The sequence below is a fragment of the Syngnathus floridae genome, chromosome 6 (assembly GCF_059516105.1).
Source record: "Syngnathus floridae isolate MCC-2025c chromosome 6, RoL_Sflo_1.0, whole genome shotgun sequence".
NCBI lineage: Eukaryota > Metazoa > Chordata > Actinopteri > Syngnathiformes > Syngnathidae > Syngnathus > Syngnathus floridae.
Window position 1 is genome coordinate 17,773,300 of NC_142418.1, and position 27,272 is coordinate 17,800,571.

At 43.7% G+C, this 27,272-nt stretch overlaps 1 protein-coding gene across 1 annotated transcript in view; it reads left to right on the forward strand.

Moving 5' to 3' along the window:
- Window positions 1-27,272, forward strand: part of roraa (RAR-related orphan receptor A, paralog a) — a 143,977-nt gene that overhangs the window by 70,691 nt on the left and 46,014 nt on the right. Inside the window, exon 2 of the mRNA XM_088377968.1 lies at window positions 18,183-18,212. Coding sequence (XP_088234094.1) covers window positions 18,183-18,212 — 30 coding nt within the window. The remainder of the gene's footprint in view (window positions 1-18,182; window positions 18,213-27,272) is intronic.

The following is a 27,272-nucleotide window of genomic DNA, read 5'->3' on the forward strand; positions in this document are numbered from 1 at the left end:
AAGCCTAATTCCTTCCTGAGTCATCTTCCAGTTAATTAGAAAACACTGTGTTCGTTCTACAGTTTTATTCTCGCATGCTATGAGCTCCCTGCACAGATGAGAGAATCAAACAGAATTTAAGCATTAGCTAATATTATATTTCTATTGAAAGCAATGTGTCCCTTGCACTGGAGCCCTGCAGATAGCTTCTGCCCCATTACTGAAGAAGCTTCCATTATGAGCTCAGCATGGGGACGTCTCCGCACTCTGATGTCAACTCAATGATTTCGACTCCTTCTCGGATATTGATGGTCATCGGGGAGCATTAAAAATGGAGCTACAAATCACTCTGACTTTGGTGCGACTGCAGCTTTGCCAGTCGGCGTACCTCTTTAAAGTGGACGTCAACTCTAAAATTTTTCTTTCAATAATATTTTGGTTTTAGGCATGTCAGCTATTGTGCCACTTGACTAAAAATGACACCACAGTTGCCAGGTCTCAGGTCACAACCAATCACGGCACTGCTTTATAAATGAGGTGAGCCGTGATTGGTTGAGACCTGGCAGCTGTGATGTCATTTTCAGTCGACCGTAAGTGTCAAGATGGCCTCCCCCTGAGATAGATAAAAACCGGTGCATCTTTTTTGGATTAATTCATATTCCACAAATGAAACATTAATCACAACACTGTGTTTTGACTATTTGGGCCTCACAGAATATATTACAAAGAAAATGTTTATTAAAGCGGTCACACTTTAGTCATGCTATTATCAAGAAAGCAAATAGAAATAGTTTCTTTCGTTCAGCCTTTTTGTCACGTTAGTCACTGTTTTCCTAAACACAGTTTAAGCAGTTGGTGCTTGTATTTTTTTAGACTGTCACAGCAGGTGTGCATTGAACAGGCTAGCAAAATGTTTGATGATTCAAAATGAAATAAAAAAACAAGTTAATTTTTTTCCCTTTGCCTGATCGCTTGTTGACAGCAACATCACATCACCACTCAACAACCCCCCCAATATTCCCTGCTGAGTTTCCATCACACAGTAAAAGCCACCCCAATACTCACTTTGAATGGAAACTGGTAAATGTCCCTGATTAAAAACAAAAATAGTATGGGCAAGCCTCTCACTATAATCCAGTACAGAACCTTCAGCAGCTTCGGACGTCTTTCTATAGTAGAACAATCAAATCATTAGCAAGTGAGTTTTTAATCTGTCACGATGAATATCGGAATTATGCTGTGTGGCATATACAGTAGAAAGCTTGCAATACCCCCTTCTGCCTCCAGGGGGCTTCATCTCAGCCTTTCGTACTGCCTTCTATTTGGAGGCTCCTCATTGGTCGTGGCGGGATGACATCATAAGCCCTCTCCGATTCGGTCTGAGTTTCACAAGGTCGACTCTGTGACTTCTGACGTGTTGTATTGCAATGTTCCCCCACTGACCTACTTCATCTTAATCCCTGGATGTGACTTTAATTGACGAGAAGGAGGGGCCGGCTGATACGAGGGGCGTGGCCTCTTTAGTGGGTGCAATAAGTGGGGGGTTGGGCCTACAAAGCGGGTTATAAACGGAAGTCAGCATGAAAACGGCAAAATATAAAAGCATGGGTGAATTCCTGCTGCCACTGCTGTGTTCAGGCCACAAATTAATTCGATTCTGTTATGTAACTGTAATCATCATCCTCTCTAATCACATCAGCGGCTTTGTGAGACACCCAAAATAGAAGGATTGGGTCGGACAGCGGGGCGGGGCGGGCCGGGCCAAAGAGAACGCTTGTGGTGGACTGCAGCTAAAACGGACAAACTCGCCAAATGTAATGTCGAAAGCATTTAATCTTCGGTAATCATAAGCACTTCAATGGTAGAAATCGTTCAAATGCAAACCAGTGTCACATTGTATAGATTTTATGCAAATGTTCAAGCTCGTCAGCTAACATTTTAATTAATTTATAGTTTCATGCTACATCATCATTCATTTAGTATTCACACATTGTTTAACAAAATAGGTCCCATCGGTGTCAGCATTTTGAATAATAAATGTGTGTGTGTATGTTTGTGTATATATATATATATATAAAATCATGACTATATTGTTAAAATAATTACCACTATTCTCTGTCCAACCTAATCATTAATTTCCTTTTAAAGGCAAAATTCTAGCTCCAGCGCTTGTATTGATCTCTTCTGAGTCCATTTAAGCGTGTTCTACACTGTATGTGACAGCTGATGAAGATTTATGGAATTGTAGTTCTATTTTTACACTTCAAAGTCTGACGCTTTTTTTTTTTCCACCCCCATCAATACTTGTCTAACATCTGTCTTGTAATTTTGTGCTTTAAGCTAGTAAACATAACGTTTACACGTGACATATAATGAATGAGTTCCTTTGAACGATGACGTGGAAAACTTTGCAACGAAGAAAGTCACTGATCCGTAACTTTGTATTATATCCTGGGAAGCATCTGATGGCTTCATAATAGAAAGCCGCTTCTTCATTTTAGCGAGCGGACAAGGTCCAACCAATCAGGCTCCTTGTGACAATCAAGCCGAACGTAATGCACACTGTCTTTCAGCTCGCCGGGCCTCGACTCCTGGGACCCGAGTTGTTCCAGGGGGTTCAAAGGTTAACTGATTTGGTGCGACTTGTCTCCAGGGGTCTGATTGGAAGCATTGTGAGTGTCCTCCGTAAAGTGCAGTCTTGTGTCGCATACTGACACTCTCATGCTCGCTCGGAGTACCGCTGGGTCCTGAGAAAGAAAAAAAATAATAAATAAATAAGTGCACTGTCGGTGAAAATCTCCCAGCATGTCTTGTTCTTTGTTCTAGCAGTCTGAGCTGGATATATTCAGTCAAGGTGAAAACACGAGTGAGGTGTAGCATCGGCGGAGATGTCTTGCTTTTCCCGTGTTGTGTTTTGCTTTGGATTTTACACAATCCAGTCACGGATGCACTCATGACATGTCATGGGTTTTTGCGACTGCCAACCTTGTTAGCGTCTACTTACAGGACAAATTCCGTACTCCCATCTTTTTGCTTTTTTACGGCAACAGCCTGTTTGTGCTCAGCTCGTGCTGTGCCTTCTCCCCTCCAGCTGAAAGCTGTCAGTCCCCTTCAGGATGCGAGCTCAGGTCGGCCGGACAGCCCTGACAGGCCGCCTCGTCTCCTCTACAGCCAGGCCCGCTGCTCGCTGGCAGGACAGGATTTGTTCCCTTCCTGCCACTTTACATCCCACAAGCTCTACATTTAATTAGAATCACTTGTCATGTCTCGTATATCACCTGGGCCGCTCGGTGTCAGCTGTCAGCCGGAGAAATGCGATAGTTATTCGCCGTTCGGCGGAAGTAGAACGTCAAGGTCGCAGCGTGGAATGCTGGGGTGACCGGGCTAAAGCCGCCGTGACATCATGGCTCGGCACGATACGGCTTGGGAGTGTAAAATTGAAGACGCGTTCAGCTTTGAAATGTCGATTTTTAAATGATCTTTTTTAAAGTTTACAGGCAAGTCTGGGTTTTAATTTGTTAGATAACAGCGCTCAGGGACCTTGCGTGTTTGACTTACATCCAAAACTCTAGTTCGGGTAATGTTGAGACTGACCTCTGACCCCCGTTTCAAACCCGCCTATGTCTTAACCGCTCGTTGGACGATCGCCCGCCTCAGCCGGGTCTCATTGAAAGCGACACCATGTTCCATGTTTGTTTTTTGCTTTGATCGTGTTGTCTGTGTCACTTTAAATAGTGTTTTCATGTCCCTTGCTCGCAGTTTCTGTCTCCCCCCCCCCACCCCACCCTGTGCTCCAGCAGCCTGCTTATATAACTTCTCTTTTCTTGTCTCTGACATCCCAGAGCTCTCACAGTCAGCTGACAGCTTCCAAACGTCTGCTGGTTAGCAAACTGCTTCTGTTTTTTTTTTTTGATTTTCTCTCCCTTGGTTTGATTTTCCTCTTTTTCCTGCCGTCCCTCCGTCTTCTCTTCCATTGGTTGGGTTCCGCACCCCCCAAGCCAGTTTCCACATATTAGCACCCGAGGCCAGTGGAGGCGGGCAGATACGCATTGCCTGCCATGGCCCATGGATCCTGCAAGCCAGTGAAAAATGAGCTTTGGAGGGGCAATAAATTGCATCCAATTTAAAGATGAAGGCAGAAATAAATTTCGTTTTTCTGAAGTCTGAAGAAAAGAGGGAAAAAAGCCCCTAGATAATTTCAGTTCCATCTTTTTCATGTGAACATTTCTTTGAAAGGTCCTTTTTATGTTGTTCATTTCAATTCATAAAATAATTATATATCTCCACATTAGATTGCTTTTTAATGTTTAACCAGGTTGGGAAAATAATCATACTTTGCTAACGTTTTTTTTTTTTGCCTCTCGCTTCAAATGGGGGTTGAGTCCGCTGACTAACCACCTCATCAATGAAAATGGACCGTCCGAGAGGTTCGGGAGAAAATAAGTTGTGCTAAGTGATGAAAGCAGTGGCAAAATAATGCATTGGAAGTGCTCACAACACCTTGGCAACTGATAAAAAAAATAGCAATTGGCGAGCAATAACGAAACTATTGTTAGCTTGAGCAACCTGGGCTAAATTTTGCCCCTCCTTGAATTCGACGCCATTTTAGATTGTCGCAGAAATAGCACAAAAATACGTGCTGCAAAATGCTTCGTTTTGCAGCAGAAAAATAAAGCTGCAGTGTTGCTTGAATATCGCCAATCTAAACTGAATTGGGAGCCAAATGATCAGGTGCAAACCTCCAATTAGTTTTCGGAGCTCAAACTCCTGGCGGGGGCTCTTCTCTTCCCCTTGTACAGGGAGTGGGAGAATATGTGCCAAGGCTTTCTTGTGTATTAGCCAGCTTGCCAAAACAACAGTGAAAAGGACACTAGGGAAAGGTGTGTGTGTTGGGAGGGGGGGGGGTGCAAGGTGTGGGGGTACACTTGAGAATTTGATTCAATTCTTTTTTATCACTAACATGTTTCTTCTCAGTTAAAAGCCTCCCATTCTCAACACTATCCCAATGTGCTGACACTGTAGCTGTGAGGCGTTGAAACTGGCACAAAAAAACAAAACAATATCTGTGCCGACTGTTGTCGTGCCAATGAATTACAAAAGTACATAGTTATTTTGGTTATTTTGTGTACCCCAGTTCCTCTTTGAGGTGATTAATATTTGCAAATACGCACAAAATATTGTTTGGTCTGCTTAGGTTTGGGCCAAGATATAGTAATTCATATGATTTTTATTGATTTATTTTATTTATTTTTGTTCTATGGTGGCAGGGAATCCAACTACCTTCTCAATGAGCTGCAGTTTGGCAGATAGTGAACAATTCTTCAAAAAGCTGTTTAATCCGATTCCCAGTCATAGTTTACTGTTGAAATTTGAAAAATGATAAGTACATAATATTTTTATTTCTTCAATAATTGTTTTTAAAATTACCTTGATCGCTCGTGTTCACAAGATTTACAAAATTCCTCCAATATTTGATCCTGTGAATGCAACTTTTGCATAACATCCCCACATTGCTAAGTGTTGTGTTTAAGTGTGGCTAGCGCTGACCCTTGACCCTGAATTTAAAACTGAAAATCATCAATATTAGTTTGAAATTGTTCATTACCGCTTCGCCCAACCGACTTTGTAATGGAATAGCCCTGAATTAGTCTCTACAATTAGCTGACATCGACTTATATCAGCGTCGCTGTCTTCATGTTGCTATGTGGCAAGCTTGTGCTGTTCATCTAAGCAGGCAGTTAGCTAAGCTCAGCTGATTAATAAATAACCACGCCACCGTCTTGGCTCAGTGCACCTCTAATGTGCTCAGACGCTCTGCCTCGTTCCTGTTGCGTCTGCATTCCGCTTGACTTACGCCAAAGAGGGGGCGGGGTCTCTCCGCTGTGTGTTAGCATGTCGTAAGAGCGTCTCCGCTTGTACTCATCAAAGCTAACTGTGGCGTCAGCTCCTCTCATACTGGATGGATTCGTCTCCTCACATGGCAATCGGACGCCGGTTCCCCCTCATAGTCAATCCCTATCATGGTCACACATAAGCCACCTCAACTCTCCGACCTTCACTTTTGTAAATTATGTAAGCGCAGGGTGAGCGGCAGGCGTGGCATTTCACCGACGAGACCACTCGTGGAACGTCAAGCACACCCGATGCATTTTTAAGCGGGGTTCCCAGAGCAGCCCCGGCTAGACGTGTTGAAGTCACGAGGGTTAGTGGGTTCGCTTCAGCGACTGTTCTCCAGTTGGGCGCTGACATCTCTAAATGTGTTGTCTGTGTATTGTGTAGCCATGCAGCAGAATTCACCCTCGGCTGCTCAGACTGCGGTTACGTGTGTGGACCTTCTCATGAAATAACAATAGCGTAGTGCTTTTAAGACCCGCTGCAAGATGCACCCTAGCAAGAACAATGGATTTTTTTTTTCATCTTCAGTAGAATGGAATTTAGATGGCGGCATGGTGATCAGATGGTTAGCGTATTCGCCGAGCAGTTTGGGGTTTGAATCTGGGCCTTCCTTTTTAAGTGAGGTTTACATGTTGGGCTAATTAGAGACTCTAGTTTGTCTGAATTGTGGATGTGATTGTTAAAGTTTGTTTGTGCCCTGAGGTTGGGTAATTAGCGGTAGAGAAACAAGATGGCTGGATGCAATTTTGTCAGTTAAAAGTGACATTAAAATTATTTGTCCCATTTTATCCGGTCGTACACAACATGAGTAACTATGCTAATTAGTTAAGTGAGGCAGAAAATCAATCAGTAGTTTCTGAATGCGATAATTAATCAGTTCAAATTACTAAATCTGCTTGTCAAATGTGAAGGTCTGATGCTTGTTACAAATTACACGTTTAATATGCTGATTGCTGAAGCATCAGTCCGAATGAAAATACTAATACACTTCTGCTCCATAACCATAATAACATATCATTGTGATCCACCAATCGTTTAAGGTCTGATGGGTATTAACAAGCATCTTTAGATTTTTTTTTTTTCTCAAAAATACATACAGTATTGTAATTCATAATTGGACTAAAAATTCAGAATTTAAATATTACACTTTGTGTAAATACAGCCAAACATCTTTTTAATTCACTTAAATTATGGCTGCTGTATGCTGGAATTTCCCCGCGTCTTCTGCTATCACAACTAATATTAGTGCCGTACTGATGAGCTCAGAGTGCAGTTGTTGTTATGAGTCTCACTTGAGTTTGAGCAATTTGATTGGCTTCTGGAACGAGGCAAGTGCTGCCTAAAACTTATTTGGAATAACAAACGTCTCAATGAACAGCATATCCATGTCTGTCTGTCTTATACTTATGTCTGTCCATAAGTGGCCACCAGAGGGCGCAGCATATATTTGATGCAGTGTGACAGACGATTGAATTCTTTCTTTCACGTCGTTACCGCATGATTTTATCATGTGCGATATTATTGAGTGCTATTTTGGCTTTTCCATTCATTTCAGTAGCAAAAGAAGATTTTAGATAGACATATTTTGAATTACAAGCGTGGTGAGAGAATGTATCAAACTTGTATCTCAAGGCCTTCTTTCCATTTGCGTGCCTCTAGGTCAGTGTGTCACTGTGTCTCGCTCATGATCTTAATGCGATTGGACAATTTCGGAGTGGCTAGAAAAACGCAAAACAATCAACTCTCTTTCCCCTGAAAGCAAAACAAAATAGTTGTTGAACATGGACAATATGGCAAACTGTCAAAGCACATCCATGCAGAGATAAAAAAAAATAATAATTTGGTATAGGTGTGCAGCGAGTGAGCACCATGCTGCCGAGAACTCTGTCGTAATTGAATAAAACATGGACGTGCTGTGAAGGGCCCACTGGGGCTAAATGGCAGTCGCTAAAGCATAGAAGCCAACTCAATAAAGACTAGCACATGAATAAGTAATGAGAAGCAAACGAAGCGTGCCACGTGCAGCGAGCGAGCGAGCGAGGGGTGTGACTGACGCTGAAACAATATCACAAACGGCAGGCTGATGAGAAGGCGGATTTATTAGATTGGAAAAGTAGGAAGAATGCATTTTTTGTTGGCATGTTTTTTTTTTTTTTTTTTTTAAGAGTGACACGGGAATCATCTCCATATCGAGCCCTTGCAGGAACTACACACACCCCACACAGAGAAAAAAAGGGGAGTATAAGGGGAGGGGGGGTACACTAAAATATCCTGAAGGTCCTTGGCAGCTTTAGAGAAAGGCCTGGGAGGTTAGGAAACATCAAATCAATGCATTGTAATGTGAATTGACTGCTGACTTTGATCATGTGCCTTGGGAGTGCTTTAGTATTGAGTGCTGTCACACTGGCTGGGTTAAGCAAATAAAGCACGGGCTGAAATGGAGAGAGATGGCGAGGCGAGGCGAGGCGAGTTCGGATGGGGGTGAATCAGAGCGGGGGGGGGGTGATGGCTGGTTATAATCAGCGACTAATGGCCACATTAAAATTCAACGTCCATTTGGCATATTGTCGTTGTTATGCGTAGTTAAATGGAATCTTGATTGCAATACACCAATAGGTGTAAGGCCAATTTCAGAATGTAATATAATAGTAGCAGAACTGTGATGCATTTCTTTGAGGGGGGGGGGGGGGGGGGGAGGGAAGCATTTTAGCCTTGTCTCAGCTATTTCCCCTTCAAAATGTTGGGTCAGCTTTGCCAAGTGTCACACGCTTCGGAAGGTGCAAATACTCTTAAAACGTTTGCGCTATAATGATGAGGGCGCTTTAATCTCACCCTTTCTGACTAGAGGGTTTTTTTTTTGGGCTGAGAGAAGATTATAACACAAAACCATAAATCAGTAAAAAAATTAAAAAATATATTCCTAAGTATTTTTGGGGTTGGCAAAATAACGTCTACAGTTTTTTTCATCACAGTTGTTTGTGGTACACTTTAATCTTAATCTTAATATTCACAGATTTTTGCAAGTGGAGGGTCCACTGTAGAATAATAAAAAAAAAATAACAATCCTTAATGATAGGAAAGTAACCTCCCAAGGTGTCGTCATCTTTGTAAAAAAATAAATAAAAATCTTCCTAATTTCTCATGAGAAACAATTTCCCTACAAATATGGGCAGGCTTTATTGGCAACATTGCGGCGTTTAATCTAAAAAAAAAAAAACAAAGAATGAAAAGGGCGATAAAAGAATATTCTTGGAGCCAGAGTCAAAACCTGTTGTTGCTATACGCTAGCAAGGAAGACTAGCTAGCGCACGGGCCGGCCAGTATCGGACCGCTAGGTGCATCTCTTGAACAACCTGACTGTTCAAAGGCTTTTTAGTGCTCTGGAGAACATGAAAGGCATGTTTAAAAATTTAAAAGCCCGATCTGTTCCAGCGCTATGGAGCGGCAGAGGGAAGCAGATTTTTACGTCGCCAGAATTCCCCAGCTGCTTGCTTTGTAAATTAATTAAGATGTTTATGACAGCTGCTTGCACCTAATGGAATGCTTATAGACTATGCTATTAATTATTTCTGCCGGCCGCAGCTACAAGCTTTCATATTGCTGGCAATCTAAGGCCGCGGTTGGCGTGGAGACCCGATCCGAGAGCCCCGAGTCTCGGACCACCCCCCCCCCTCTTCTGACTCAGTGATTGCATTTGAGCGTGCTGATGCAAAAGTCTGTTATCTCATCATATCACTCACACGGGGAAATTAGCATAAATGTGTGTCACCGTGACGTGTCACAAAATAAGACCAGAGAAAGGGCATTTTTATTTACAGATGGTTGGATATTTTCCTTGCGCCTTCTTTCCCTCGTCTGCTGTTTTGTTTACGATTATTGTGTTGTTGTTAATCTGTCTTGGCTGCAGGATGCATTATCGCCATTCGCCTTCCAGATAAGTCTGAAACTTTTCAAGTGCATATCGGGAGCGTCATCTTTAAGCCGTGCGTGCGTGCGCGTGTGTCCACGGCAGTTTTTTTATTTTTACCGTGAACTGTGCGTGACCTTCTGAGCTCGGAGGAAGTTCATAACTTTTCCGCTATTGTCAACTCGGCTCTAAAAGCTCGAGAGTTTGTATTGTTTTCATTAAGAAGGCATAACGAGTCGAGCGGCTGCGAGCATGCAAATGCTACTGCGGCTAATTATAGTTCTTCTTTCATGCAACTTCAGTGCAAGCTTGGTCCTCTGATGCTGCCGTGAAATCGTCTCACGCAGCCACGCCGATGGCGCACAGCTACATACAGTCAGCAGTTTTTTTTTGTTTTTTTTTAGACTGATGTGGGGAGGTGTACAACAATTGTTTTAGCTACACATAGCACGGTGATTTAGCATTAGCATGTCTGCCTCGCAGTTCTCAGGTTTGAATCTCAGCTCCGGACCTTCCTGCATGGAGTTGTCATATTCTCCTTGCGTTTTTCTTTCTGCGAACACTGTCTTTCTTCTGATGTCATATTCTTTCATCTTCAAGCCAAGAATGAGCTGAGACGGACTCAACAGCGACTCTGCTGGTTGAAGCCAAGGAGGCCGCTCGCTCGCAAATAATTATTAGCACAATATTCTGCTACCACCTCTAAAAACTGATACTCACTATACAAGACACTGTTTAGACATACAATAATATGATCTGATTATTCCAAAATACTAAATTCTGGCTTTGAAAACTAGATTGATGCTGTGTTTTGGACAAATGTGACATTTCTCCCAGGGCTTCCTATGATATCAAGTTACCACACAGTCAGTGGGACAAATAAATAACCCAAGTGGGACTGACTGTGTTGTTGTTGTTGAGACGTGCTTGTATATCCCCGCAGAAAGAAGGAATCATGTTCCCGCTCTGCAGAGCTTTATCCCGTGTTATCCTGTGATTACATTTACATAGCGAATGCGTGGGGAAGGAAGGGAGGGGGGGGGGTGCAAACTTAAGCATACTCCACCTGCAGTACAAGAGGCGCCATGTGAAATATGTATTGAGTCTTTTTCATCAAGCCCTTTAGCTTCCACGCTTGTGTGTAAAAGTCCTGGGTTGTGTTAGCTTTCCCAAAAGAAGAGGAAAGACGCTGTGATCTATGTTCTATTAATCATCGTCCAACTCTGTGCCTGTCGCCTTATCGCATGTGTGTAATTGCACAATATTTGTGCTTTAAGCTTGAAAACGGAAGAGTGGCTCCACTGATGAACCCTCCCCACTAATAGGACTACCTTTGATCCGCACGGCGAAGGGCTCGGCGAACTCGCAGGTTTTAATTATGAAATGCATGAAAAATAGATGCGGCGCTAAGTGCCGTGCATAACTGCAACCAGTCGCGCGCGGTGTGCTTGCACGCCTCGCCTTTTCCTTCCTTTATGTCTTCCTGCGCTATGAGGAAGACGGAAAAAAAAAAAAAAAAAACGTCATTTGGCTGCCTCGGCGTGCAGAAGCGGCAAAAGCCACGTCTGTGATATTAATTAGCGAATTGACAGACGTGTAATTTATCTCGGAGGAAGTTTTCATTACATGGGAGGCTTCATTGGGGTAGTTTGGCTTATTGGCAAGTGCGAAGACCGGACCTAATGGGGCTGCCGTTCCCTCCCATTCCGGCAATTAGAGCCAAGTCCTCATCAGCAGAGCCACGAGTCCACTGTTGTGGGAGTTGGACTCGCTCGCCGTGATCTTTCCCCGCAGACCCGTGTTCATTAGACAAGTGCCTGCTCGCTCGGCACTCTGCCGGATGGAGAGCTGAGGATGAATGAGTGATGCTAATGAAAGGCTTTCAATATAATTCCGAGTCAGCCTTTTTATATTCAGGTGATATTAGCTGACATGAGTTTGTCATGAAAGTGCCCGCCGTCTCCTTCCCCCTTGAGGGGTTATACAACCAGTGTGTACACACACTCTGTTGACATAGCAGCACGCCTCTGCTAACAGATTGTCACTAACTGTCAGAGCGCACGCCAAGTCACCTCTTCGAAGCCCACCTTCCGCTATTCTTCATTTGATATCCAATCGTTGAATAAATACAAACATGCAGACTCGACCTGCGATAACGACTCGGGCAAATTCGGACTACCGCCGTGCCTTCCTGAGGTCCGTTGCCTATGAATCATCCTTTGCTAGCAAGACAACAAGTGAAATTTTCCTCTTTATTTAACCGCAGCTCAGTCTGAATATTTAAATTCCTCTTAATAGGTTGGCCTGAGGGGGAGCATCTATATTGGCTGATATTACAGCCCATTATTATAAAACTAGCATAACTGGAGTTTAGGCCTCAAGAGCTGTGTAAATGCATTCCCTGTTTAGCTGTCGACCTGAGTCGAGATAAAATGATATATTGTAATGTGAATAGAAATGTTAAAGCGGTGTCTCTGGGGGGGAAGTAGAGAGCGATTACAGTAGCGGAGCAACTGCTAGCTTTACAGAATTGGAAAAATGGGATTTGTCATACACGAAAAAAGAACATCATCACATTCTTAAATGTTGGTTTGAAAAGGACAATGTAGTGCTATTGGAGCGTATAATGAAAATAATTAAGGGTCAGTTGTTTGAAATATCTTATAAATTGAAGGGCGAGTTTGCAGTGTTTTAACTGTTAGCAAATCGGAATGTAGTCTGTGCAGTGCTAGCAAACTAAGCTAGCATTAGCACTGTGAACAAGATGGCTGTGCTGCTTTGTAATCAAGTGTAACGATAACAATAAATGTTATTGCCTCGAATGTTTTAATTATTTGAACGTACAATCAATTCAAAATCCCAAAGTGCTGATATGGAGCAGATATCAAGCAGAAATGTTGCTAATTCCGCATCACTTGTGAATCCTCTCTGCTATCTTCAGTCTACTTCTGTTTCTTAGCTTTTAGTTGTTGGAGAAGAAGGGATGGCTGTTTTCTTTTCTTTTATAGAGGTGGATATTCGACCATTGCTCCAGCTAATCTGCGGCTCAAGCTAACGGGTCAGCCCGAGCATGCGGAGGTCTTAACTGTCGGTTCAATTTCAATAAGTTAGCAGCGTAAAGCACAGCGTGATGACCCTCCATTGTTAGGCAAACAAATGTCTTTTATGAAAATTCAGTATCAGAGAGCAGACTGCTGTGGAGTAAATTAAACTAGTCCGGGTGGTCCACCAAATAAGGTTTGTCTTTATTTACAGTGCAGGCTATTGAGTTTCATGCTTGGTTGAGACGGCATCCCAGAGAGATTACCACTGGGCTGAGAACCACCCGTGAGGAAAGTACACAGAGGTCTAGCTGCCTTTGCTCCTGGCCTGACTTTGACCAGCGCCGTGGGCCTTCCCGCATCCGCCAAGCCCTCTCGGAACCGGCTCGCGCACATGGGGGAATTACGCTTTTGTGTAGCCAGGAGTCGGGATCAGAGCGAGCAACATCAGAGAAGCGTAAACCCTCATGTTGCAGCTCGTCACCTTTGCCGATGTGTTGTAGCACAAAACAAACAAATCCGCGCTTTCTCGTTTTGCACTCCAGCTTGTTCGGCGCCTCTTTAGTTGTCTTTCAACTGAGCCGCTGACTTGCTATGAGGCTAAACCGTTTTGTGATTTATTTCTATACCAATAGATATGGTTTGCATTTTTTATGTGGGGAAATCACACAATCTGTGCTAGCAGTGTTACATCTGCTGTTGCATCAATTACAAGATTACAGGAATATTAGAGGCACACGTAAGAGAAAGCCATATTTTACAAGAATAGTTGTAATTTAACGTCAATAAATTCAGATTCTTGTAAAGTAAAATATATATATATATATATATATAAATAAAATAAGTGTATTTTTCAGTTTGTTTCTTTAACATGAGAATTGTACAGGAGGTTGACAAATAATTAAAAAAAAATTATATTTGCATGTCAACAGCAGGTTATCGGGGGTGATCGTGCAAGCATGTGTTCCTGTGAAAGAACCACATGGACCGTTGGGTTTCTTACTCAACCACTTAGTTTCATTTTCAGAAGACGTTTTCTCATAGTGTACGAATAATCATCCTTATTAATCTCAACATCTTAAAATGATGACATCATACCTATCACTCTTAATGGCTTCCAGTCAAGCGCAACTTCATTTTTACTTTTAATTGTGGCCCAATTCCTCAACACCTGTGCTGCTTTTATTCATCACACTTTCACATATTCTCTTAAGAATAAATATTTGTTAAGCAGCAATAATAGAACTCACTCTGTAGTCTAACCTTGAACAAAGGACCGTCTCGATAATTATTAGCGTCGAGCCCTGCACCTTTTGTCGCCCGGCGCCATTTATTTCGGCTCTCACAAAGGTAAACGTGTGCAGCCGTGTCCTACCAATAACAATAGCACTTATCACACGCGCTCCCCGAGGTGCAATTAAAATTCCATCGGAGTCTTCAATCTGCCTCGCAGCCATGCCTGCTGTTTGTCGGCCCTTCTGGGCCGCGTCAATTCCTCCGCCGCCATGTATAATTCACGAGCCACCAAACAACACCCCGGTCTCACCTGGAGACTCGCCGGCCTAGCAATGCAGAACCGCATGTGAGCTTGAGGGACACATGACACAAGAAGTTAACTCGGCAACGACTCGGACGACGTCAGGGTCACCCTGATAACGTCCCCTCGGGATGCCTCAACTTTTTGAGTCTTGCGTGTGCGCTTCGATTTCCCATTACCGTCTCCCATCAGTTGGTGAAAGACAACGGCGGTGTCCTCTAAAACTAATTTGGATGTATATCTTCTATTTGCAGACAATTCCATAGCGATGCGTTAAAAGTAACCTGTGGAGTCTCCGATTGGTTGCTTGTAGTTAAAACCAATTAGAAATGACCAGAAATAACAGCGCCTGGAGACAGAGAAGTCATTTTTCCTTTGAGCCCCCCCTGGAGAGTCGTCCTCTCCACGGATTCAGTGTTTTAGTATATTAGGGGGGCAGCTGATTAGAATCATCGTACTTTTTTTAATCACTATATTTTTGCACGTATAGTTTTTAGTCATAATAGATAATTAGTGTGTCAGTACAAAAGGGAGGATGTCTTAATGACTGTGTGTAACTATGGAATGTGGCCTTCTCTAAAACTGGGGGGGGGGAGTTTTCTCCAGCCCACTTGCATTTATTGACTTAACTTTTCTTGTAGCCCGACCTGCGTCGGTCTATAAATCATATTAAGACATGTCCGACAAGCACACCTTTTGTCTAATAAAGGCAACACATTCATTGGTGGTAATAATTTTGTCTCAGGAATGTTGCATCAATCTGTTAGCAAGACAAGCTGCTTGTGAAGAGATCATCATTCACCAACAAGCTCAGAAGTTTGGGGAAAAATGAAGGGCTGTTTACACCTACCATCTGCTTCGAAACAAAATTGTTTTTGTATAGCTAACTGGGCTGGGATCAATTCTAAGTACCCTACATTTTTGGACCAATCAGGAATTTCAGTGCTTCCATTTTTCTTATTTTAATATTTGCTGGCTTTGAAGAAGCACTTCCAAGGACTCCGCATGGTGTCGATCTGTAGTCGGTCTGCGCTCTTTCACTCGGCGGCAGTTGTGTCCTTGTGCGCGTCGGCCGTGCAGCGGCGGCGTGCGTAGCAAGCGGCGGAAAGTAAGCCTCCCTGTCTCCCCAGACTGAACAGTGAATGAGGATAAGTGAGGAGCGCCAGTCAATGAATCAAGCAGCAGGAAGGCAGCAGCCAGAAGGGGTGGCGGAGGGGGGACGAGTGTGACGTCCCCACGGGACGGCCTCGCATTAGGAACTTCCTCGTCTGTGTGTTTCTGGCACAGGTTAAATGGATCGCTCCCATTAGCGCGCTGAGAGGACAGCTCCATTATATGAAGGAGACTGTAACTTTGAATGTCACGGCGCAACAAGCCCAGAGCACGCCTCATCTCCCGGGGAGGCCGGGTGACAATAACCATCCATGATAATCATTCCCTGTCAGGCTTTAAGAAACCTGAAATTATGACGTACGGCCCACCGTGAGCCTCCGAGTTCATTACAGGCCTGTCACGTTGAGTCGCCGGCCGCCGTCGAGAAGCCTGCTGCAGCTCGCTCTCTTGTCTAAGTGGCGTGTTTACAGGATGTGCCCCCCCCCCCACCTCGACCACCCCCTTGCAGATAGATGTGGTGGAGGTTAACCTCCAGTCACCTACTCAGTACCTCGCTTCCTTCGTAGCTCGAGCAAAGTCTCACGAGACGGATGCAGGGGAAATGTGACTGATCAAAGGGCACGGTGTGACAAGTGCCCCTCCTTCCAGTGTGACACATGCTAATATAAAAATATCAATTCAGCTGTGGCAAAGTTGCACCCAAAGGCGGGCGAGGGCCAGTGTTGTAATTGGTTTTTGATGCAAAGTGAATGATTTTGTCAGATTAGCATGTGGAAATAATCTTACGCGATGGTTACCTTGACTTGGTGTTTTATTAAATTGAAATTGGGGCTTTGGATATGTGAGTGAGGTTGGACAAAAATGGTGAGCCGCAATTGGCAAGAAACTACGGCAAGCTAAAAGTCACATTCTGAATAGCAGGCCACTCAAGTGACTCCATAGGCCACGCCTCCACACACACACATTTTATGTCCCATCAAATGAAACTAATTTGACTGGTTTATCATTTTCCCGCTTTTAAGCGTCATCTTCAAACCGAACCCCTCTTTGACCATAATGCCTAAAATGAATAATAGCCAGAGAGAAAAGCCTTCGTCTGGCTGCGGGCATGTTTTTATCAGCCAAGGAGAAATTCACCTCCAGACTGACCTCTGAACCTGCCATCCAGTAGAGAAGACATGAGCTGGCAGCCATTGCCAATGTCAGCGCCCACAGCTAGCTCCTTCTTTCTCACCCGCCCGCCCGCCTGACTCATTATTTGGCTTTGTGGCCCTTTCTCCTTGCCACCTCCAATCACATGGCTGTGAATGACACTTAGAGGAGGAAGAGACGCCCCCCCAACCACCCAACCACCTGGTCTGCTTCCACTCACCTACAGCAACAGGATTTGGGGAAATCTGTATTTGTGAACACACTTTATTTAGCAGCGAGATAGGTTTCTGTTATTTTTCTGTTGAAAATGTTCCCCAAGAAGTCAATTACCAAATAATAATCTTTATTTTTGCTAAGTGCACGAGTGTAGGCACGTATGCATACACAACGAATGGATGTGATAACGAAAGACAACGTTGACGTGATAGCAGGGTTGTCATTTCCTGCATTTGCACTTTTTGAATATGTGCAATGCTGACCACGTGGCACATGTGAGAACATTCGTGACAATGCTCACCACATGTAATTTGAACCGTTGGAAAGATCTGAGCAGTGGGACAATTCTAAAGGTCCATCAAAGACTCCTTTGTCTCTTTCCGCTCAGTGACGTTGCTATCTGTTATCTGTTACTGGCCATCTCTCTATAGGACGCTCAGGGCCGTATTTGTTTTCCCCCTCGTTGCACTTCAACTCATTTCCCCCGCTCAAATGTGTCTGAAACATTGTTATCTCCGGCCAGACGCCTTTTCCAGCGAGTTATTGAATCATGTCAACTCGCCGTCCCCCGAGTTTGCGACGCGAGTTGTAGAAAAATTAGCCATTGCTTCCACATGACAAGTGGGATCTATTAGTGTGCTTTCGCCTCGCAAAGCATGAGGAGCATCAAGCGGGACGCCGGAGGGACCGCCGTGCGCTCGTCTGCATCCGGCTCCCGAGGCGCTGGGGCCGTGTTGCGGATCGAAGAAACCGGAAAAGTGGGAAGCTCTTGACAAAGGAAGTACTTTGGCCTTGGTCAGCCAGGTGTCATTGGAGTCTGACCCAACAAGGCATATTTTGGATTAGTGACGTGAGATTGCATGCTTGAAGCTTGTCTTGTATAATATGCACTGATACGTTGCCCTTGCTCCATCCATCCATCCATTTTCTGTCCCGCTAATCCTTTTCAGGGTCACAGGGAAGCTTGAGATTGTGTGAAGGGTGTTGTTGGTTTGGTCAGCTGTCAGTTACAGGCAGGCAACCATTCACACTCCTATTTGCAACTATGCTAGCTTTACATTCGTGAAAAGGTTTTAAAACGTTGATTAGACATTTTAGCACTGGTGGAGCTAGAGGGGGGTCCGCAGGGCGACTGCCTCCACCAAAGACACCAGACTGCTGGACTGCAGGGTGTTTACTGCTGCTACTAAAATGCTAATGACTTGTTTTGAAAGTCACTGGTCAAAATGTGTTACAATTTGGAGTATTAGCCAAAAGGTAATAATGTTGAGGAAGATGTTTTATTTTTGAACAATGTTCATTATTTTGCGGTATTATATTTTTATTTGCTTTGTCTTTGCAGGTATCTCGGTAACCAAGAAGACACACACATGTAAGTAAACAGACTTTTTGTGACTCCTTTCTCTTATTTCATACTTTGTTAAACTCGCCGTGTTTCCATAGAACAGAAGTTACACATTTGCGTTGACCTCATTTTCAGTTTTTGAGTATTGTGCGGATGCCATTTTACCAAATGAATATCGTGTTGACTCGCTCGTTCCCGCACATAATACAACAAAGAGGAAATGAAAAATGTTGTCTTATGACCGCTTGCTAATCATGCAGCGTCGCCGCAGCCTTCGTGCCGAGGCGCCTCTTTGTTCTCTTGCAAGAGGCCTTGCAGCCCAGAAAGCGGATGTGGCATCTTGTTGTGGTTGCTAACCTTGGACTGCATTCGCAAGTCAGAGCTGAGACTCGTCAAGTCGATCATATAAGGAACAATGAAAGATGCAAATATATGACAACTAATGAACAGTTGCGTAAAAAATCATTCCAGAAGAAAATACTCTCAAATTACAAAGCACAATAATATACATTGGAATTAATGGACAGCGTCGATCAAAGCTGAGATTTTTTTTTTCTACACGGTGTCAATCAAATGCGATTTTCCCTATCAAACCAAAGCTGTCATTTCAATTTCCGACTGCTCGTGAAGAATTGATGAACAGTCACATCTGTAGAAATCAATGTTTTCCAAGAGATTTGCTAGCTTTTTTTTTTTTTTTTTGACATTGGTGAAGTGAGTCATTTTTAAACGCTTCTGTGTACGTTCACCTCGTCGAGTGAGAATGACAGAAGGTGCGCGTGACGGCTATCTAGTTTGCTCTGATCACTCTGACGAAACCGCCGGCGAGGGGGAAGCCAGAGGGCTTTTCCATAAGAGCGGTCCGAGTGTTTTAGATTGGGAGAGATTGTGAGCGACTGCTTCTCGCCCTGTAAAACTCCACGGCTCCTTCTTACATCAGACAGAAGGGCAAAGAATTTGATCTTCTACACTTTGAGCTTACCCAAACAGCTCAGTGAGAAAAAAAAAAACCTGTTTGCTTGTCTTGAGGCACTGTGGTGGTGTTCTTAAAAAAAATGGATGGGTGAAGGTGAAACAGAAATGCCACGACCCGCCATCCACCACCTCGCTATCTTAATTAGCGTAGCGCTAGGCACCTCTACACCGGAAGAAGCCTCAAATCAAAGTGCATGATTTAGGAGTCTTGGGTTCAAAGCCCCGGGCAGAAACTGGACTATTCTGTCTCATTTCGCTGGGAAATATTCAAATCTTGTCCATGGGAGGAAATCAAAGTCAAGTAGTTGATTGGTGTGCCTCGTGGTTAGGAAGCAGATCGTCAGAAGTGTGTCCACAAGACGGAGATGAAGGGCCAGTTAGTGGTCAATGGGATGTCAAGGTGTTTTTATGACTTGTGGAATAAACAATGATTAGGCTGGAATAAGATTCCTTATATGGGCGTCCTCCTTCCTGGCTGTGTGATGTCAACACTGCATGTGCAATGTATGCACGTATGTGTTTACAAAGGCTTCCAGGTCCAAGGTGGAGCACTGGGATGGGTCTTTGCTTACTCCCCCACGCGGCTCATCCGAGTGATCAAACTGCTGGAAGCTTCCCTCCATGCCAGTTTCCTCATCAATATAAATTACAGGGGCAGCTGTTCGCTGGCAGCCTCCTCGAGTTCTCTCTCCTCCATATCGCTTTTCCACCCGCCCGAGTGGACTCATCATTGAGCTATCATGAGATGGAGTATTCCAAATGAAAACAGAGACTCATGTGACTGGTGGGGCTTTAGCTAGATTTTTCATCAGACACGCTTTTCTATATTTTCGGAAATCCTTATGTATTAATTGCGGTTGTGCTTATTGACCAATATTAGCAAGTGACATCAATCAGCGCTCAATATTAAGTTCTATTGGTTAAAAACTTGTTGATTTGGCTATCTTGCTAATTAGCTAGCCAGTTTTCCATTGAAAAGATTCGATTCTGTTTATTCAATTCAGTTGTTATAAGGTCACTTTCAAGATGGGGGGGGGAGAAATTGAAATCGTTTCTCTCGGTTTCATTTCTTTACGTGACAAAACTTGGTATTTGCATAGGGGTGTGTAGACTTTTTAGATCGACTGTATGCGCTTTCACCTCCCCGCAGGCAGGACCATGCCGCTATGAAATGACCTGTTGAGAGAAATGTTGTGCTATAGCAGATCAGATGCTAGGATTGGACGTCTCGCTCCTAATCTCACATCAGATGCGTGAACTATAGCCACAAGGTGGCTCGCGCGCATCCAGAGGTCACGTAGCCAGGATGCTCTTCTCGAACCAAACAGATTTGCCGATTACAAAGTGAATGCAAAATTCTGCTTGAATTGCTGTTTCGCTTTTACATCTTTCATCGTATTCGATTTAAACTGAACTGCTCCAATCCCGTCAGTGAAATAAATAACACTAACGGTATTACAATCCATTAGAGCAATATTATAAACATCACAACTCATCTCAGCTGAAAAAGGCATGAAATTTATAGTTTGTTTTAATTAACAGTTGGTTGGATATGACTCGGGTGTACCTAATCAAGTGTCCTTTGAGTGTATACGGCACTCGTCTCTTTTTAAACTACTCAGACATATCAATATCATCATTACGCTCTTTCAGATGTGAAGTGGTGTGTCTCCCTCCGTCCACCGCCACTTGTGTATTTATCTCCATTGTGCTGACACTGATTGAGAAGCATGGCTTTGAAGCCGCGTCTTCATTTATTTCTATCGAGTTTCTTTTGCCAGAAACGGGCTCCTTCATAGAAATAGTCCCGCCAATCTGTTGCGGTGGAACCTAATGCTTGACGGTCATGTTGCACCACCCGACTTCTCACTTTTATGGCTGTCACTATCGAATATTTTTAGAATCGATGATTGCTTCGATGAGGTGAAAAATCTGATTTTATTTTGCATGAAGCTCTTCCCCCCCCCACACACATTTATTGTTTATTGATATTGGGGGTTTAAATTTGGAGGTTCCATTTGAGAGTATAATCTTCTCAATTCATGATTTTATCCTAATTGACCTGAAATGACGCTGCACATGCTGCTCGCATTTTGCTCATCTGCGCGGGTTCTGTTTTTTGTTTGACTTGATCAAACATGAAATTTGTCCTCCTTAATAGCGCTGTACATTGCCAATTTAGGAGAATAATACGTCCCAGTTGCTGTCTAATTTTGCTTGGCAACGGGCGCACTCCTGTGGAACGGCCCAGGGCGCCGTAAGCTGTCTGTGCGTCCTTTCACTGTTCCACGCCGGCGTGTTGTTTGAAGGTATTTCATCACATTGTTGCCTTGATTCAGCTCTGTGGGGATTTGCTAGTTGCACTCAAGTGGGAAGTGCATCCAGTGCGTTGTTAAGCTCGGGCTGGTAATGATGATCAGCCGCCGTCGGGTCCCCAGAGCTGAGAACTGAGATAGTCTGGAGAAAGTCGGTGGAGATGGAGAGACGCACCGGCGCAGAGGAAGCGTGTACAACAGCAAAGCAAAAACCAAAACAAAACCAAAAAAAAAAAAAAAAACAATACTGTAGACAGCAGACAGTCAAACAAGCCCCCTTGTCAAATTGCCTTTATTATGTTCAAATGTGACTTCATTCATTTTAATGTTGTTTTTATTTTTCCTTGACTTGACAATGCAGGACATCACAAAGCGCTGATGCTCTTTCTGGGGAAAGTTATTTCGCTCCCAGCGTGGTACTTTTTTTTTTTTTTTTCCTCTCAGAGAAGTAAATGGACAGTCTTTTTTTTTGTCCCCCTCTCCTCCCCCACCAAAGGTTATGTTTCATCACCCCCTTTTTGTTTGCGCCACAAAAGGACTATTTTCTTTTTGGATGTTTTGGTTTAATCTATTTTTTTTTTTCCAGAAATAGGTCAGTGTAATCACAAGAGTGAGGGATGGACAGCGGCTGTTAAAGGGAAATCAATAGAGCTATCTATTTGTCGTAAACCAGGCCAGCGTGATTTTTCTCCATTTTTCCTCCCGACCATCCTTTCTCTCCTTCAGCACAATATGGCAGGCCCTCATTTTTCAGTAAATGCATTATATCTGCCATTTTGTGAAATTGCAAATGGCCTTTGTACATGTACTTTCTTTCCATAAGTTCCTCCTAGCTCCTTTTGATCACCTCCTGGGGGCCCGGAATGTTTTCCGAAGGAGGAGAGCGGCGAGGGAAGCGGAAGGGGTGCATGACAGCTTTTTGTGGAGACGGGGGTTTGCTCAGCCTTTGTTGCCGCTTAATCTGGTTCTCCTCTCAGTCTTTCAGAGAAGCCTGGAGAGGCCTCGTCAGCCTTTTTCCCTCACCCCCGTCCCCTATTGTGCGTCCCCTCCGAAGCTGAAAGGGTCCGCTGCAAAGTGTTGTCAAACTGGAAAACAAGAGTAACTGACGTATGACAAGGACACAATGCCTGGATGGGCCTGCCAAAAAAAATCAAATAAACGGGCTCCATCTGCCGCCGGCCGTTTCATTTCTCTTCTCCCGCCACCTCAGGTGAGGTCGGCGGCGAGAGGCGGTCGGCGCGGCCAGGAGGACGCGGCCCGCCCGTTCGCCAGCGCAGGTTATCCATCACGCATCAGGTCGTCCGTGCGCACAAAGTCGTAGCGCCGTCGTGTCGGCGCCAGGGTTTGATACATGGAGGGCGACGGAGGCAGAGGTCGCAGAGTTATGATCCTGACCAATGCCGATAGGGAACATCGGGGGCGGGGCTCGGCGGAAATGTCCTTGCGCCGTGGTCGTCGGGTTCCTCCATCTCAGCTGCGCACGGCGCTCTCGTCATCACGGCTATTCGCCGCGACCGTATCGGATGGCTTCAGGCCGAGGCGCACGTCCGCACCAATTACACACTCGTGAAATGGAGAACAAAATCAATTTTCAGCAATATTCCTTGGTGGCTTTTTGCAGACGCTGATGCAATATCGGGCACAAATTAAGCCAAGTGAAATTCAGATGCATAATTTAACAATGACTGAATTATGCAGGATACTACTAAACAAACCTTGCATATAGTTGTCTCCTTCATAGCTTTATTTTAAACAAGAGCACTCTGAGACTTGGGAGAAATTGCCAACAATTAGACGATACAAAATTAAAATAGACGGGAATTTGTTTACAAATAATCAAATGTCCAAACCTTTTGTGATGAAATCATCATTTTCAAAAGGTAACAGTCGATGTGAGGAGAAGCAAAAACAAACAAGTGTGCATGAAGATTGCCGACCAAGATTTTTTTTTTTTTATTCGGCAAAGTGTAGTACAAAAAAAAAAAAAAGTGACATGCTGAAAGAAGAAAGCTGGAATGCTCACAAAAGCTTTGGGTGATATTCTACATTGACGTTTGTGCTGATCACATTGTCGGCATTTTGTTGAATCTGCTTTATTAGAGCAAAGCTCTTTTTTCCTCTCTCTCTCTCTGCCTCTCTCTTTCTTTCCCCTGCTCGCTATTAATTTGTGTTTCTGTGGGTGTGCAGAGTGAGAACACGGAGACGCGGTGGTTAACCCATTGTGAAGTTAGCCGTCATCATTAAGATTCTCCAGATAACAGGCGTGCGGATTTCGACTGCTCAGCATTATAAGATCCCAGACATCAAAGGCGGCTTTTCATTCGACTCCGTCTGAGGCAGTGTGAGCGGGAAAATAAAGAAACAGTAAAGGAGATATGAAGTCAAGAAAAAAAAAAAAAAAGCCATATTGGCACAAGAGAGTCGAGTGTACTCATGCATCATATTAGTTCCGATAGCATTCACGTGACTAACGTCATGTCGTTTACAAAAAAAAAACACTATGGAGGTAGTGATTTTTTTTTTTTCCCCAAAGTGACAGAAACAATGTCTTGGATATTTGACACAACATGGCGCTAACACATTTAATGACCCCGCCGTGGTTGAGGAAGCTCGTTAGCTAGCCAGTTCTCCAACTTGTTAGCTTACAGGCAAGGGAATGTAATATTCGCTTTCTTTCCATGACATCAAGTGTCTCTTGTGTGGATTTCCGCATGGTGCCTAAAGAAAGGCTGTGGCGTAATAGCTATTAGCCGCCTAGTAGCAGGCCAGAATGCTAATGGCTCGCTACGTGCGCCGTACGTAGCACCTCAGGGCAGTTAGATTGTGGGGCATTCTAAGAATAGACTGTTAAATTAATTGAACCTTTGTGTGGGCCATTACAAAAAATTTCAACATCGTGGTGCTTGCAGCCACGTCAGCGAAGAAAAATCAGCCCTGAGATTTTGTCTTAATCTTTTTGTGAGTGTATTATCAAACTTATTGGAGTAATCGTTTTATTCAACAGAAAACCAGTTTCATTTCACCTCTCATACAAAATTGCAACAAGTGGTTTACGGCAAAAAGTCACAAGTCTTCTAAAGTAACTTTATCTTCTTTAAAATGTCTTGTTTAACGACTTAGTCAGGCTGAAGATGAGTTTTTATGGCCTTTTCAGTGTCCCGGAACAGTTTTTGTTTGCAACAAGAAAGTTTAATATACTCCGTCTGTGATTATTTGTATTGCGGTGGATATTTATTACTCAGATTCTTCAAATCGTGTGAAGTGGTTTTCATTTTGGTCGGTGAACAGACTTTTATATTGTACAGACTTTAGCTCTGACGCATTCTGGTTTTAGAACTAAATGAGTCCACTCTGGATATCATTAGCTGTGAATTCTTCTAACTTTAAGTCATGTATTGCTTGCGCTCACATTTAACCAAGTTAGAGATATGATTGGATTAGAATTTACATATGTTCATTCTTTTGACATCAGTAATACAATGATGAGATCCCTCCTTATTGTGACGCTATTGTGCATTTAGCATTACATCAGGCGACGATGAAACTAGTGTGTAAGAGTATTGAATGTACAAGCGAGGGAAATATGCCGCTCTCCATTATTGTGTTGGATTACAGAATCAAGGTCGACTCACAAGACACAGAGCGGCATTATCCCTTAATCCCGTGTTTTGGTTTCAAATATGTAGCCTTTTCACACCTAATCTTCACAAGTAAAATGACAAACAGCAAAATCGAGGCAGGTATTTAAATGTGTATTAACAGCGCCGTTGAGGTCAACGGCTTAAACTGAGAGCCTCTCCGCGATACAAAATGGCAGATCGTCAGGTGTTTGCCACTAATGTGTGTCTTTATAGACGAGAGGACTTGTGAGTCTGCCTTGCGGCGCTTTGAGATGGATAAGTCTGAGAACTTTTAATCCAAACTGTGACTCATTTCATGCTTGTTTTAGAAAAAAAAACAAAAACAAATCTGCTCAAAACTACCCGATGAGCGGTTCAAGAAAACAACCCAGCATTTATTTATTTTCTCATGTCTGCCGGCATTACGGAGTCCGTCAGGCTCGGTGTTAGCGGAGGAAACTTAAAGGTGCTGTGAAAGACTAAAAGTGGGCCAGCTGTGGCTGCCTCCTGTTGACCTACCTTGTTCAGAAGGTCCAGGTACAGACTGATGACAGGACTCCTCCTCAGCGGACCACATTACTAATGTGTGAGGGTGCGAGAGGAGCTCACCTTGTGATGAATCACTCCCCTGCACCTATGGCATCCTCATAAGTCTGAAGTAAAAGAGCTGAGCGAGAGAGCACAGTAAAAAAAAATATAAAAATACCTTCATAGGATGGAGAAAGTCCAACTCGACCTGTGCGAAAAGATAAGGGAGGAGGCTAAGTGATGCATGTCGCACATCGCCCCGAGATCTCCCTCAATCTTCAAGGAAACGTGTAATTCCCCGTGGTGGGTCAGTTGTTTTTATAAAGCACTGAAAAGTTGCTCGCTTTGTAATAAATGAGGGTAATCTGCGTGGTGTTGACTGGATGGTCTCACCGGACCACTAAATTAAGTCACAGCCAACATGAAGTGTCTTCTTTAAAGCTACAAGTCGTTCTTCCAAGTATTCAAGCAGTTGCAGGGCAAATGAGTGTCTCATTATTCACAAAGACAGAAGAAAGGTTGTTTACTCCACCGTGGAGGTTTTGTTACTCGGATGAGGGGTGAAACATTTTTCGGACACGTTAGATTTGTTGCCGCAAGCTAACGACGTTAACTTTTCATGCTAGCTAACTTTTCAACACTGATTAGCTTACATTGGCAAGCTAACGACGTTCACTTAGGCTAGCCAACTTTTCAAGACTGATTAGCTGGCTAACATTATTGTTATTTTTGGAATCCCAAGTCAGCAAATGAATGCCAAAGTTTGCTAATGTTTGCTATTTTACTGTCGTGACACATTTAATCTGCCGTTTATTATTTATTAACTCTATTAATTTATTGTTCAAACTTTAAAAAACATTGATACTCTCTTTTAATTTTGCTTTTCGTTTCTCAACGTGCTTTTAAATAAGAAATAATCCAAATTCTCTTCTACTAACTATACTGTATATATAATTGGAAGGTATCTGGCAGGAGACAATTCGTAGTTGTCGTCAATTAAGCGCCTCTTACTTACTTTGTTAGCTGCATACTTGGCTGTTCTGTTTTCTTGTTGTTTTTTTTTCCCGCCTCAAGGCAGAAGGTTAACTATTTTAGTTTACACGCCCACCCGCCCCCTTTAGATCCGGCATCAGGCAATATCGGCGGTGTTGGGGAGTGTGTCGGTCGGAGGCTGGGTAATACATCACACACTCCGGGGGGTCTCCCTGCTATGCTCCTCAATAATGAAGTTCATTCGTTAACTTCTCCCTCAAAGGCCAAGTTCTCCCGCTGCCCTTTTCATTCTGCCTTTGCAACTGGAGTCACCCGAGCAGCGGAGAGAAAAAAAAACATCTTGCTTTTCCCCTTGACAGGCCCAGCGGTTGCTGTTGCGGGGCATGAAGAATAAGCAGGTCCATTACCAATCCCTCATGCCTGGTTATGGGCATAATTATCACGGGGAGAATGACCCGCTCTGTTTGGTTTGCCGAGGAGGAGCCGCACCTTCCTAATCACCTCCTCCTTCCCTCCTGTCGTCTTCATGCCACGGTGATGGAGCTGTTTTTTTTTCGGGATGGGTGGTGTGTCTCTTGCCAGTTCATTAGAATTCACAGGGTTCCACCTCCCCGCATAGCCCGGGCTAAGCCTCTCACACAGGCAGCCGTGCCTGC